The following is a 15,976-nucleotide window of genomic DNA, read 5'->3' as shown; positions in this document are numbered from 1 at the left end:
CGAAGTATATGTAAGTGTATTGTATCACATTAAAGACAGCGCCAAGACTAGTCTCTACTAGGCACTAAAGAATAGGGTGCTTAGCATGATATGCGTTTACTATAGCTGTGGAATGGTGGTCGGATCAGACAAAGATGAATTGTATAAAGGCTATGCAAAGTATAGCGGGGTACACCACTACAACCACACAAGGTATCGCTGTATACGTCACGATACACGGTCACGTTACCGCGGGCTATACTGGTAATACTGCGCAGCTCTATTTCACCTCGGTTTGGTACTGAATACGATTGTTTGCGGGCCTGTAGAGTTAACTTTCATTATATGGCATTACAGCTTAATATGGTTGGACGCAGAGTATTACGCAATCCGTACTCGAACTACGAACAAAACATCTAGCGGTCGTTAGGTTACCTGATTAGAATATAGGGTCAAGGTTACAACTGACTAACGCTTGACTTGGAAAATTCATTCAATTCATTAGTACATCTTGTGATTAATTTTCTGTACGTGCCAGGCAAAAAATGTGTAGATCCTGACCTAGTGATATATACTTGCTACCTCAACTAATAAATATCAAGGATGGGGAATGATGTGAACACGGTGCGTAAATTAACGGAGGAAAAGTAAAGTCCGTTCAGGAGTAAATAACCCTAACATACAGTCACAATGCTCGAACGTGCCTAGTGGCATACTGCGTGAGACTTACTACCAGATTAAAACCACCATTTAATTCCATCACAGTGTATGGTACGGCAATACGGTTTCTCTGTGGCTACTTTCTGTTTATGTAGAGGTTAAACCACTACATCCTCTCCCCTTTTCAACACGACAAGATGATTTCAATGTGATATTGCACTAAATAACAAATTAGAACTCAATGTATTATACTCAGTTTGGAATCCATCCCTGGCTAATATACATCGCAGTTGATCTCTATGTGCTATAATTGAGTGAATAGTGAGTCATGGTTTTGTTAGGTACTGTTTATGAAATATACACGCATATATATATACCTTTAAACCTACATTCCTTGTAACACTGGTATTCGTAAGGCTTTTATATATACGAACGTTTCATCCCTAACCTAGCATAACACGCTTGTTTTCTATGTGCCGCTGTATAATTCAGTCAACTAAATTATAGATTGCCAATACAACCTGTCTACAAATCCTTAAACATACACAAACAGGATAACTTCACACTTATAACTCTTATGGTACTTGTTACTTACACTACTAACAAACCTCTGTATTGTTAGTAGAGAGTAGTCACAACGAGTTTCAACTAAGGATACTCTCCGTTGTGCGCAAGAGTATTGCTCTAGTGAGATTACAACGTTTATTCGGCGAATGTGAAATCAATTTTTTTTCACATTGTTTTATTATAGAGGAGATAATACTCGTCTATGCTCATAGCCAAAAATTTCAATGAAATTTCCAGCACGCTAAGTATGTTACCGACACAATTTTGAAATTTTTATGGTAAAATGGTAGTTTTGGATATTTCTCACCTACGCAGAAGGAGTATGGGATACAAAATCTTTTCGCCACATTGATTAAGACCATATGGACCAAAAATAGTCCGTCAGGTTGTTTTTAAATGTTCATATTATTACCGAGAAAACTCGCAAAAACTGTTTAAAATCCAAGTTATATGTAAAAATAGGGAATTTTTAGCGCGAATAACAGAGCATACTAATAAAGTAAGGCACTTTCAAATAACAATCCCTGACGGGTTTATTTACCACAAAATGTGTTACCATTAAAACGAGTGTAAAATTAAATTAAATCGAATTCGGTATCACAGAGAAATATCCTTTATTACGATCGGCTACTATGTCCAGAAATCGAAACGGGAAATTCAGCGTTTTTCTATGTTTTCACAATTGTAGTGGACGGCCTGTGTGCAAAACGGGCGTGAACGTATGTTGATATATCCTATTGTTAGTACATTACCTGCGACATATCCGATGACTAACGTGACCCACTAAATTGGTAAAATGTCATGCACCTTGACGAATTGTAAGAATTACGAGTCGGTTTACCATTGCAGAACGCACTGAACTCCGCTCATCCTGACGTCACCAAAGCTAATATTGGTAAACCAACTGCGCGCGATGATAAGCAGCGATATAGTAAGTAGTAGCTGTGTGTTGCGAGGGTGTTAGAACTATTCTTGGACGTGGGATCACTAATGATTGAATTCACTAGCAGATGATACATGGAATGTGACAGTGATACAGCTGTGAATGACAGCTGTTAGCAGGTTTGACGCGGGTAGTTACCGGCTTAGTTAATATTCATGGTTCTGTCATCATGTCTCTCGACGTCATATAATGACGGTCAAGTGCCGCTGCTTACTACACCATGCTACGCGGGCAAGCAAGAAACGGGCTGTGACAGTCACAGCTGATCCTGTATATGCGCAGAAATGCGCATGTTCACATGTGGGCAACATAGGTGTTAGCGCATATCGAATAAAGTTTTGAAACGAAAAATCGCATGAAAATTTCATGCACCAACGTTTTGGAGATGTATCCTTCAACCATGAACTTTCACAATTCAGTAAACTGGACTAATAGTTACTAATCGTTCATTACTACTAAGGAATATTAATTTTTATTTCTGCCTTTATAACATATGTCACTGTTATGTGTATACTGAAGTCTATACTGAAATGCAGATTTTCACAAGTCATATGAATTTCGCAGAATGCATCTCAGAGCATCTAAAATCAAACCCGACCTCCCCCCCCCGAAAAATGGCAAAAACTGGTGTATTCAGAAAACTTAAGGGCTGGTGTATTTTTAAGGGCTAGTAGATTTTACAGGTGACTAGCCCTGCTGGCTAGTGAACATTTTAGGTTAGTTTCAAGCCCTGAGTACACTGTTTACTTGAGAAATCACCGACAATTAAAAACTGCCGGGCATTTAGGAAATCGAAGACCGTGCCCGGCTGCCGGGCATATAGCCACTTCGTAAAAATAAAGCAATCAAACATCATCACTTCTTTTATTAACATAATTGTGCTGGCTTCATTTAATGTAATAAGAATTAATGATATAATGGGCTGTAATAAATGTCAATGCCCATGAACTGAAGTACACATACCAGAATTGTATATTCTCTCATTAAAATAATGGTGACCTTAATTAGGGTTAAGGTGCACGTTAGTCATTGGGGTTAGGATTAGGGACAGGGTGATATAAATGATAACGAATTATGTACTGGGGTAATGAATTATGCTTATCAGCACTTTCTAATATTCAATCATCTCTATCCCTGAACCTCATATTCAGAGTCATACATATCAGGTACTATTCACTATTCAGTTATGAATATTTTACGCATTCGGGAAATATATGGCTTAATTATAGTCATGTCTCAGAGTAAGATATTAAAACTTAGAAGTTAGAAGACTCTTGTCCATGTTAGTTGATAAGATAGGACTGGACATCTTCTCTATCCCTGAGCCGGTTCAAGGATAGAGAAGATGTCCAGGATGGTGATACTGATTGGATAGGATGACGTTTATTAGTGGACATGCTCTCTATCATTGAGCCGCTGCCTCTGCACTACAGTACTGGCACTGCTGGTAGTACTAGTACTAGTAGTAGTAGTACTAGTAGTAGTAGTACGAATACGATATATATCATATTGCTAAGAACTTTTAACACACGGCAATGTCAGACAGTACACATGACGCACATCGATTCCCGAAGTTCTCGGACTACTGCGTACTGAAAAAAATAAAACCAAACTTCATACACAATCGGAAGCCCTTTTAAGTTTTGGCACTGCGTCATCTGATCCACTAGAATTGTCCTCCTCGTCGCTGCCTGAAATTCTCCTCCTTCGTCTATCCGCCATGATGCATTCTTTCACTTCCCCTATATACAAGATGTTTTGTTGAAGCGATACTAAATTGTTTTATAAACACGAATACAATAAATATTGAAATTAACATGCTTTTGTTTAGATATTTGTTTTAATTTTACTAGGTTGGTTAATAGTTCTTGTTTGTTTTGGCTAAGCAGCGTAATTTGTAATAATTGCTAGCAGTGAGCGTGACAGGGCCTACACGAGAGGCGACACATTACTTGGCGCGAAATTGTAAAGCGTCAAAGATTTTGCACAAGGTTTTGCGTTTCCTGTTTTTTTTCATTTTATACTAATTTTGTGTACGTGATGGATGACGAGCACAGCAAATATGATCCAGCAATTTTACCGGATTATCTACCTATCTATTACAGAAGATTGTTTCCATATAAAGAATACTTTCGTTGGTTGAGTTATGGGAATGCGAATGGTAGGCAGTCCAAGGATCACAGGAGATACAACACTGAGCACAGGCACTTGGAGCGTTTCAATAAAATATAAGGTTCAAGGATAGAGATTAGAGATGATGTCCAGGATGGTGATTGGATATGATGATGTTTATTACTGGACATGCTCTCTATCCTTAATGTTTCTCTACTCTCTTTCACCTATTAGTATTATAATTATTGCCGACGGCGACAATTTCCTGTAAATGCCGTCCAAATACTCATCTGCAACACACGCTGGCTGCTGCACACTGACACATCATAAATATATAGCAGGTAGGAAAGCGCGCTGCCAAAATTCGATTGACGCTCGCTGGATTTCACACGAATACAACACAAATATTCAACCATTCTACTCCATCTTTGTTTCTATTTGAAGGACAGTGCATGTTCACTTGTTATAAAAACATACTGTCTGTGTTCGTAACCGAGCTGTGTCACGCAAAATCACACAGCCTGACGAAATTCTCGCGTTCGCTCCTGTTGCGCAGTTTATGTAAATGGCTGCAAGTACAGCTACAGGGCTATAGGCGGCACACTGCATTTTGGGAAATTACCACGCTGCTTTCCAACTCCCGTACGAACCCCGTCAAAGCCGCCAGTGGAGCGTTGCAATAATGCGGTGCGAAAATGAGGTCACGAAGAGCGCCGGTGGATGTTTCCTGATTCCGACAGCCATTTAGATAAACTGCGCAACGGGAGCGAACGCGAGAATTTTGTCAGGCTTTGTGTGATTTCGCGTGACACAGCTCGGTTACAAACACAGACAGTAGGTTTTTATAACAAGTGAACACTGTCCTTCAAAAAGAAACAAAGATGGAGTAGAATGGTTGAATATTTGTCTTGTATTCGTGTGAAATCAAGCGAGCGGCGAGCGAATTTTGGCAGCACGCTTTCCTACCTGCTATATATTTATGTTTCAGTGTGCAGCAGCCAGCGTGTGTTGCAGATGAGCATTTGGACGGCATTTACAGAAACTTGTCGGCAATAATAGGTGAAAGAGAGTAGAGAAACATTAAGACTTTGGTAGTAAATAGATTTTGTATTTATTTAGCATTATATTTTATTGAAACGCTCCAAGTGCCTATGTGGCACAGTGCAGTTTACTGACATATGATACTGTTTAGATACAATGTCAATAACAGTTACAATGTAATCCGCACAAGTAGGTAAACAACATCCCTATTCTTAATTGCTTGGGTTGGGTTACATTATCGCATTTAGTTACTGGGACAATATGACTCGTCGACTGTCGATTTTCTGCATCTGCAGCGCGTGTTTGAATTGTTTCACTTTCAGCACTGTCATGATTAAGCTACTTGGCTAGTTAGTTGGGAACTAATTTGAGACCTGAGTTCCCTTTCGCTAGTTGGTCATAGAGAGTATTGTCATGCTTAGCAGACAACACTGCTGATAATGAGGGCACACAGGCTTAGGTAAACTGCTCACAGCCTTTAAAGTCAATAGTGGACATGCTAACGACGGCCACCACAGTTCTCACTTGTATTGACATTGTATACAGGATATGCACAGCTACTGAGCTAGTATTATCAGGGTTCTTCCGAAGCCTGGCTTAAGTTTAGTGCACATGTCGGATCCACCATGCATTCAAAGTTGAAGCCAATTTGCTACGTTACATCTTATAAATCCCCCGACTATAAATCTACCTGCCATAACTTTCAGCTGTTGACTTCTGAAATTCCAGCGCAGACATGCTATGTTTTTGGGAGCTTGATGTCTCCGACCTAGCCAAGTTTACTTCATATTGAGGTTGCTTATGATACACGTAATAAACCCCAATTGGTAAAAAAAAAACTTCCGGGCCCTCCCCTATCCGTCCATAAACACCATGTCTTCTGAAATTCCTGGGGAGAACCCTTGCAAGATTGATCTAGCTAATTAGAGCATCATAGCTGCTTGTTTATAATGTGGTCCAGTTAGCTAGGGCGAGAAATGAAGCTTATGTCTCTATATACATGTGTGCATTTGCATTTATAATTAATAGTGATATCGCTAGGATCGTACTTACACTTCAGTAACATATTCCTACTAGTATGGTTCATTGCCTTTGCAAAGATTCATGAAAATTTCAGCAGAAAAAGTATACATTTTTATAATGAAACTGGAAAATAGTATGCACTCACTATGCAGTGGACTGAAGTTCTTGTTTATGTTTGTTTAGGCCTTGTATCAAAGTCAACTTTTCAAAATCGAGAATTTTCCTTCACGCTGAAAGATGACATCTACATTCGTTACCAATCATTTGCGGACCAAGCTGAACTGGAAAAAGAGATAATCAAGCGATGTCCATACAAGATTGACATAGGAGCTGTATATACATCCAAGGTAAGGAATGAGTTATATTTTTTTAGGGAATGCTGAGTACATTTTTGTACTGAAGATGAATAATTTGCATTTAATAATGATTTTAGTTTTGAAATGAAAGTAACAATCTATAGATGCTTACTTTTTATTTAATAAATAGTGAGTTGTGATGTTATGTGATTTTTCAAATTTCAGCCAAAAGACAGGTCACCTGCTATAACCCTAACACCAGTAGAGAAGGAACTTGTATTTGATATAGACATGACAGATTATGATGATGTGCGGACATGTTGCAGGTATTTATAAAATATTGTTCACAATAGAAAAATACAGTCAAACTTAATTATATATAACTATAAGGTTCAGTCAAGAAAAGCACCAAATGTGACTTATAATACAGATTCTCCATGGCTGCCTTTCTACAGAAGTGGTTTCAATGTGTAACTGCCACTCAATGGAAATACCCAAGAGTCCTTTTTGACTGGTACCCATGTTATACAGGAGACCACTAGTACTAGTTCACCTAATGTGTTCAATGATATTACATGTCCACCACCAGTTTACACACTTTTTACAACAGTACTCATGGATGTACTGTTTTGTTAGGCCTAAACAAAATATAGGTGTGGTTACGGTTTCCCGACCGACCCTATTTATTCCCAGCGACCCTAAACATTTAATTGTCAAATTTCTTTAAAGTAAAAAAAAAATTATATATATATATGAATTGGACAGTTTCTGCTTCAAAAGGCACAACGCACATCCTTCGTACATAGTTCGTAAATAAAATATTTCAAGAAAATAAAATGTTTTCTCTACCTACCTACCCTATTTCTTTCAGCATGTAACGGTAAACACACATATATTTTGTTTTGGTCTTACTGAAATTCCATTTTTAGTATCATACCAGAAATGATTAATTTGATTTATTTGGGGTTTGAAATATTGATCTAAAATGTTATTTTTATTATTACAGATTTCATTACACATTTTAAATATGTATTCCATTTTCAGTGGAGCAGATATATGTCATAAGTGCTGGCCCTTTATGACACTTGCAATCAAAGTAATTGACCGTGCTTTGAAAGGTAAGACATATTATTGTATAAAGACTTGCCATGTTTAATTTAAATTTTTGTGAACCATTACAGGGTTTCTTCTGAGGGAAAATTAGACAAAGGAGGTATAATGGCCAGTTTGGGAAAAAAACGTGCATGATGGATTCAAATACAGGATGTATTGATATACTTATAGGTATATAGATACAGGATATACTTATCAGTAAATACAGGAACATTTTCACAACGTCAATGTTAAATTTGACAACGGCGGTGCGCCACTGTGCCTCTTATGTATAAGAAACCCTGCATTATAAGCCTCCGTCGCATAAGGATTAGAGGTGATAAAATGTAACATAAAAAACAACGTTGTCTTTTTTAGCAGTTTCTATATTAAATGTGTGACAGGAATCACGGACAGGAAAAATCTGTCCGAATTTTTTTGTAACAATAAATTCCCAGATTCTGAGACAAATATCTCCAGCATGTGTCTTCTTAGTTCCTTCTCTCCTCGTGGAGAATAGGGCTGGATCTCCAGCCTATAAAACAATATATATGCAATGAGCAGAAATGGGTAAGCATGCAGTGTGATCTACGCTTTTGTTACATTGTTATTGCAGATGATTTCGGCTTCCAGCATCGACTGTGGGTGTATTCGGGGCGTAGAGGTGTCCATTGCTGGGTCTGCGATGAGGAAGCGCGTAAGCTGTCTGTGAGCGCTCGGTCAGCAGTAGCCGAGTATCTAACACTCATAAAGGTTTGCTCCACTTCCATGTGAATTTATGGCTTCGTTAATATACTAATTAATATACTCTGTGATGGCTATGATAGACGTCGTTGAGTTCGTGTTCTTTAAATACTTTGACTTTGTTAATATACTAACTAATTAGTAATATAGTCTGCGATGGCTGTGATGACCCTCTTCTCAATTCCTTAAAAAATGGTTGGGTGGTAGGTGTAAACTGTTTACCCCGCGTTTAGGCGAATCAATCAAATGTCGTTAAAAATGTTTGGTGAAAAATGTGTGATGGCTGTGATGAATTAAAATTGACTTTATATTGTTTGTTTTATTTAGGGTGGGAATACAGGAAAAAAGTTCACTTTGTATGAAAATGTTCATCCATTAATTCAGTAAGTGTCCAAAATTATCTCTCTTTGTTATATTTGATATATTTTTAACATTTTATACAGAAAATCTTTAGGTAAGTTTGGTCAACGTCAACCCTCTATATATATACTTTGCTGTTCTATTAAATATATTATGCGCAAGGTCTGTACTAAAAATGTGTTGAATATTTATTAGAGAGTCCTACACATTGATCAAGAAAGGATTCCTTGATTTGGCTATAGTTAAACAAGACTTCCTGGGAAGCAAAGTGGAATGCAACAAATTTCTCAAGTTCATCGTAGATGATGATATCCTTTCCAGTTGCTAGAAGACTAAACTTGTATAACTCATTAATTTGTTTAAGATTATGTACCGTATTTACTCGTGTATAACTAAGTCACATTCTTGTATAAGTCTCATTCGTGTATAAGCCGCACCCCATGTTTCTGTCTTGTGTGCACGGAACTGGTCCCATACTGGGACTGATTTCTTAGCCTCGTTTATGTCGCATCGCTGATTTTTTTATTGAAGTTATGTACAAAAAAGCGCGACTTATACACGAGTAAATATGGTAGTATGCTATCTATGTGCATCAAAAATACTTATATATAAAATATTGTAGAGAGTAATAAGACAACTATATAAGCTCAGTAAGGTTAGTAAAATAGGAGGTAGGAGGTAACTATTTAATTATTTAAGATATATATCACTATAACTACATAACTTAGTTCATTATCTCTTAACTCGTTCATCACGTCTAAGAAAATTGTTAGAAGCAGAGTTTGAGAGCTTGGACACAAGTAAGCAGCGATGGGCTTCAGCTGTCAATGTAGTTCGCACTACACTGGAGCAGGTAACCTAGTAATTATATTCTCTCTCTCTCTCTGTGTCTGTGTCTCTGTCTCTCTTTCCTCTCTCTCTCTCTCTCTCTCTCTCTCTGTCTGTCTGTCTCTCTTTCCTCTCTCTCTCTCTCTCTCTTTCCCTCTGTCTGTCTGTCTCTCTCTCTCTCTCTCTCTCTCTCTCTCTCTCTCTGTGTCTGTCTCGGTCTCTCTCTCTCTCTGTGTCTGTCTCGGTCTCTCTGCCTCTCTCTCTTCCCTCCATCCCTCCCTCTCTCCCTCTTTCGCTCTCCCTCCTTCTCTCCCTTTCTCTCTCTCTCTCTCTTCCCACCATTCCTCCAGGCTCCCTCTCTCTCTCTCTCACTAACATGATAATAGATTATATAAATAAATACAAACCGTGGAACATTTACAAAATTATCTTGTGTACAAGATTCGTTTTTATTTGAGATCAATTGTGAGTCCCCATTGTGTTTCTGTATGGTTGTGACGTGTATGCTATAGACTCTTGCTTGCTACTTGCAGCATTGCGCCATATTTACGAGTTCTTACCATGTGCGTATGGTCAAGTAACAAAACTGATTTCTGTATAAATATAAAGTAATTCTTTTAAATTTAAACCAATTTATGTTCCTGTTAATGAAATTTAAAGAAAAGAATTCTTCATCGATTTGCTAGGCTCTACCATTATCTGACACATTAGTGAACAAATTTTTAGGGGTCTCTGAAAAGGAATGGTAGGCACTGCATTGAGGAGGTCATGCTGTCCTTCTGCTATCCAAGGCTTGACATTAACGTTACTAAAGGTCTTAACCATCTGCTGAAGAGTCCTTTCTGCATACACCCAAAAACAGGTATGTGTACTAAGAAGTTGTCGAATGGGTATTAAACCACGTGGGAAAGCTATATTGTAGCATGTGATGTGTGCGCAGGTGTCCCAATGCACTGCCATGGCCACTTACATGACCATCAAACAAATATTGAGTTGTCATGATGTTGAGGTTCTATCTGTAGTGTACTTTGAATATATATATGTTGAGCTAGGTTAGCTATATGGAAACGAGGATATGATGTGGTAACTATAGGAAACCATGATATTTGTTAGTGGAAGGTAATCACTCATTTATTGTAGAGGCATGTGTATTTAATAGTATAATCTGGTGCGGTCACTAGATGGTATAGTGGCTGGCGCAACTATACTGTTGTGCTTTGTGTAGTGTAATAATGTTATAGTGTAGCTGGAGTGCTGTGCTCAGTAGAATGTACCATCGTTGGTGTGGGTATTGCTGCTGTAGTTAGTATTGTGGACTCTTTCAGTACGGGGTGTGGTGATGTGGTGAGTATAGTAGCTAGACAATACCTAGTGTAGCTGTACGGATATGGTCAGTATAGTATACCATTGGTCAGTAGAGTGCACCATATAGTGAGTATGGTAGTTGCTGTTGTATGCAGGTTTACATTTCTGCTTCCATATTGCAGGAAGAGTGTGTGTCCCCATCGATCCGGAAGATGCTGACAGCTTCGATCCATTTACCGTTCCCACCATCAGCCAGCTAGTTGATGAATTCAATGAATATGAAGAAAAGAATAAGGGAAGCGGTGACACCGTGAGAGGTAAAACAGGTTTAGCATTTGCTTTGCACTGCATTTTGTCATTTCCAGCAAATTTTAATCATATAGTTTGTTTTAGTGAGCTGAGTGTTTAGCATGTATGTGTAATATTGTAAATGACATAAATATATTAATAATAAGTGAAGAAAATATTGTGTAGATAGTCTTCCATGATGACATTCCATTTTTCAGATGTAAAGAAAACTAGTCTGCAGAAGAGCCTAAAAATATTTGAGAAGTTCTTGCGGAAACTGGAGGCATCTTGGACGAGCAAAAAGATAGAGCAAAATGGTGAGTAGGCTCTCTGCAGTATAATCCCCTTGAAGTCTGCATTTGTATTGATTGCAACATATAACATATTATAATAACACAACACAATAACATATAATAATAGTGTCATGGAACATTATCAGCTTATCTGAGGGTTAGCTCAAATGAGTTCACAATGGCACTCGCGTCTATCTTCCGTCCATTGAATATTAAATAACGCAAATGATAAAATGACCACATCACAGTAATTAGCAAATTACCTTAAATTATAATAAAGCATACAGTTGTAAAATGTATTCAGAGCATTGTGTTAACTAAGCAAGAGAGATTATTGATAAGGCGCTATATTTGTAAAACAATGACAATTCTACTGCTATAGACTGTCTTGGGAATAAAAGATTTTAAAACCTGCCCAGTCCTGATTTGAAAATTTTTACTGTATAACGTGTGGTTAAATCCTTAAAAGTTACCCAATCCTGCTCAAAAGTTATCAGTCCCAGACTGAAGGACAGGCTGCTATTTCCAACAATAATTATGGTTATATTATATTATATTACATAATAATAACGTGTATGCATTTTCAGAGGCAACGATGGAGTTTTGATATGGTTTCTATAGACTGATAGAGGCTCCTTTGCTCCATGCTGCTGCCTTATTGATGTCAAGGAGGGAGGGAAGCTTGTGCTTTCTGCTGATGGCACAACCTTGCGTGCGAGAAACCATGCTGCAGTAGTTCAACATTGACTGATATATGGGCAGGAAATTTTTTTCACTGCCATTTATCAAATTGTTGGATATTTACATTGGGTTTTCCCCCGTATGTGGGTGTATAGCGCTCGCGGTCATTGTGTTGTATATGATTTTATGTGTGATTGAATGCATTTCACATGTCTCAGTATGCTCTGCAGTCAGTATAGGTCTCCACATGACTCTGCACTCTGTGTGTTTTCAGGTGCATGTCTTTGTTACTCTCTATGTCACCACATATTTCTGCATTCGCTCCACGCATCTCTGCCCTCGGTACATCTTTTCGTAGATCTGTTCTTTGTGTGTCTCTGCATCTCTCTGTATATTATCTGTGTCCACGCTTTGTGCTCTCAATGTCTGAGCGCTGTATGTATATATATATACACTCTGCCCTGTGCTAATTTTGTGCATTTGCCTCTGCACTCTGGGCATTATTGATGCAGTGTGTGCATCTCCGAAATGTGTATTTCTGGCATCTTTGTGAATGTGTCTCTCACACATGACAAGTTTGCGCGTATGTAATCATCAGTGGTGCAGAGTTTCTAATCTCCTTGTTGGCAGGCCAGCAATGCACAGAGAAACCGTGAAGCGTGCAGCCGATGTAGTTTACAGATTGGGGAATAATGTAGCGCAAAAACTCACGATTGTATTATAAAATGCTTGTGCTTTAAACACGTGGTATAGACGCCCTTGAGAATAATCCATTTAATTATCCATAATATTTGGTGTGGATATGTATAGACCTGTATAGAGTGAAAATAATAGCGAAATGGCTGTTTAACTATTTTTATCTGTAACGGTTGCTTTTTTCAGCATGTACACACCGTCAAATATCTTCAGTCACGACTTTGCAATTCATCTAAGTCATTGTGTTCTAATAACGCCATCAACCTATATATGAATTCAATATATGCGTTTCCTCACGTCAATAGTAATAATATTGTGTTATAGTATTTCGTTCTTTGCCACCAGGTGGCGTTAGACGGGTATTATTCACTTTTACTTTTACCTGGCCAATTTGTATGTAGGAACAGTTGAGGATTCAATTTAGTTTTTAATGAACTGGCTTAACGTACACATGGATTCTCTGAACGTCTTTATATACATTGTTGTAACTTGTATACTTTCCAACAAAAATTGTGTGGTGTAAATATGAAATGAAAAGGTGGTTAATTTTGTGTGCTTAGTTCAACAGTTATTCTAATTTATCTACAATAGCACCCTAGCAGGTTTTTCAACATTTTTCAAACAATACATTTCAATATACAAAATGACCAATGAGATCCACGTTTGTTAGTCTCAAACGGTAAATGATGCCAGCTGCAAATATATTATATATATATATATATATATTATATTTTTTTAATGCTATACAGAGGGTAAGCTTTATTAACAAATAATTAAATATGTAGCTGGATCATTGGCAGTCGCACTTGCGCTCGCTTTTGTTTGTTTTCTGTCGCGCAAGGGGCAGAGTCCCATGGAGAAATTTACACAGCCATTATAGATGAACGAGCTATAGAAGAACGAACTTTAGAAGTCGATACTCGTCACCATCTTGGCAGCATGCGGATTTGGGAAAGTTTTGGATTTTCGGATCTGTAACAATTGTACCAGTAGCCGCTTTTGTACAAACAACCGTAGATGTTCTAGTTCAGCGTACTTCCCTTTCCGTGTAGACGCGTGAGGGCGTGTATATTTTTCAATAGATTCTGTATAATATTATGTTGGAAATGGTCATCCTTACGCCATTTCTTATAGGCGGCAGATGCCAATGCGTCGACCTCGGAATAACACAAGGAGTGTGCTGCGTTTATAATGAACGTGATAAATGCGTCTCGCCGACTTGCGACAGTCGCTATGACGTCAATGCATAACCTTCAGCTGACACGGCGCAAAGACGTCGGCATAAAGCCGGTTATGCTGCGTAGAATTCGCCTGCGGGCAGAAACTCTTCGACGGGGAAATGTTTCGAAACAATCACGCTTGACTGCGTGTGGCACAGTCGTTGCAAACGTTAATGACTGGCCGCGGGTTAGGCGCGCAGCCTTGTAATCAAGACGCCACAATTGTCACGTCCGCACGTTTGGCATTGCAACAAGAAATTATTTTAACGTACTTCCTTCGGCATAACCACATAGAGATCTTGTTCAATTCAACACAATTGAGCCAAATTTTAGGTCAGTTATTTTGAGTTTCGGCAAGATGCGTGTGGGGGGGGGGAGGAAGAACGAACAATTGTTTTCTGGCATCCATTACATATTTACTTCATAGGTTGCATAGCTTTTGAATAACGAGGATGAATTATGAAGCTGTTTAGAGCGTCCTCAGGGGGTAATTTTAACTGCATCAAGGTAATTTTTACTGACAGGGATCATCAAGTTTTACATAAAAATGTAGAGCAATCGCAACAAAACAACGAGTTAAAATTGTAAAACAAATAAAAAACCGCAACAACTTGTGTTCAACAGTAAGAACTAAAATATAATTATTGGAGAATTTACTGCGCTTTAATGGCTATTTAATATTTGTAAATAAGTACTGCAACAAGCGCACTCGTGGTTGTAAGAAATAAAAACGCACTATCTTAAGTTAAACTTATCAAACAAACGTCTTTATTTATTTCTCGACTTCCAGATGAAATAAATAATAATACAGAACGCAATGTACAACCTCTAGGTATCATTATCATGATCATTAGATAGCAGCAAACACTTGTGTACGCGTACACGATTGCACGATGCCGCATATCTCACAGCTTTGTTCTGTACAAGAAAATATTTAACCAATATAACGTATTTACATGGTTTTTAAGTAAAATAATATAGTGATAGATAAATTCTTGACGCAATTAGAGCCATATAAAATAGATAGGCAGTTAACTCAATTGGTATATAAACGAAACAGCCGATTTCTTGTACTATAACTAAACTAACTTGTTTGTATATATAATATATTAACTATATACTGTCAGTGTTAGTATAGTTATCAGAGTATGGCTATGAAAGAAACGGCGTGACGCCTGTAAAATTATTCCACCAGAGTGCAAGACCGAGCCCTTATTTGCATAACCTTGAACAGAAACAAGAAAGGCGCGATTTATTACATTGAATCGTTTTCACTGCTTATAGTCATTTACAGGAGGCGTGATATAATAAGGTTTAAACTATTACTCAGCTATGCTGCTCAGCAATGCTATTACTCAGCTATGAAATGATACTGATGTCAACTGTGTAAAATGTGGAATTTAGTAATTTATGTTAGTGATCGAGGACAGCTGTGTTGCCCCAAAACTGCTATGCAATGTGATACTTGTTTCAAATAAAATCTCTCGTTTGAAACTGTGCTATATGCAATATAAAGTAATGCATCGATCGCCATTATCCACCCCATCCCCGTATGTGAATGTATGTGCATGCGTGCGACGCTGTGTGCGTGCACGCGTATACGTGCGAAGCTGTGTGCGTGCACGCGTATACGTGCGAAGCTGTGTGCGTGCACGCGTATACGTGCGAAGCTGTGTGCGTGCACGCGTATACGTGCGAAGCTGTGTACGTACGAAGCTGTGTGTGTGCGCGCGCGTGCCTGCATTGTACATGCCTGAACTTGTACAACAAATAAAATTTATAGAGATCAACAGGAAATGAGATCACAAAAACTTGCTTTAAATAAAAATACAATAAATAGTAATACCC

At 38.1% G+C, this 15,976-nt stretch overlaps 2 protein-coding genes across 3 annotated transcripts in view; one reads left to right on the top strand and one right to left on the bottom strand.

Annotated features, from left to right (window-relative positions):
* LOC106809950 (protein CASC3-like) overlaps positions 1-3,886 on the bottom strand; it is a 20,476-nt gene extending 16,590 nt beyond the window's left edge. For both annotated transcript variants that reach the window (XM_014813191.1, XM_014813192.1), the window contains exon 1: positions 3,770-3,886. In XM_014813191.1, the coding sequence (XP_014668677.1) occupies positions 3,770-3,871 (102 nt within the window). In that variant the 5' untranslated portion in view covers positions 3,872-3,886. The remainder of the gene's footprint in view (positions 1-3,769) is intronic.
* A 220-nt stretch (positions 3,887-4,106) lies between these two features.
* Positions 4,107-13,459, top strand: LOC106809946 (DNA primase small subunit-like). The gene is made up of 12 exons (XM_014813185.1): positions 4,107-4,310; positions 6,509-6,672; positions 6,847-6,947; positions 7,666-7,739; positions 8,330-8,466; positions 8,785-8,840; positions 9,013-9,125; positions 9,573-9,670; positions 10,372-10,507; positions 11,133-11,267; positions 11,457-11,555; positions 12,119-13,459. Exons 1-12 carry the CDS (start codon positions 4,190-4,192, stop codon positions 12,136-12,138), a joined length of 1,254 nt encoding a protein of 417 aa, XP_014668671.1. The 5' UTR covers positions 4,107-4,189; the 3' UTR covers positions 12,139-13,459.
* The last annotated feature ends 2,517 nt before the right edge of the window (positions 13,460-15,976 follow it).

The sequence above is a fragment of the Priapulus caudatus genome, unplaced genomic scaffold (assembly GCF_000485595.1).
Source record: "Priapulus caudatus unplaced genomic scaffold, Priapulus_caudatus-5.0.1 Scaffold398, whole genome shotgun sequence".
NCBI classification, from domain to species: Eukaryota; Metazoa; Priapulida; class Priapulimorpha; order Priapulimorphida; family Priapulidae; genus Priapulus; species Priapulus caudatus.
Note: the sequence above shows the minus strand (reverse complement) of the source record. Positions and strands in the feature narration are given on the sequence as shown.

Coding starts and splice junctions, on each gene's coding strand:
- LOC106809946 (XM_014813185.1), top strand. CDS start 4,190: ATGGATGACGAGCACAGCAAATATGATCCAGCAATTTTACCGGATTAT. Junction 7,740..8,329: donor AATTGACCGTGCTTTGAAAG/GTAAGACATATT, acceptor TTGTTATTGCAG/ATGATTTCGGCTTCCAGCAT. Junction 10,508..11,132: donor CTGCATACACCCAAAAACAG/GTATGTGTACTA, acceptor TCCATATTGCAG/GAAGAGTGTGTGTCCCCATC.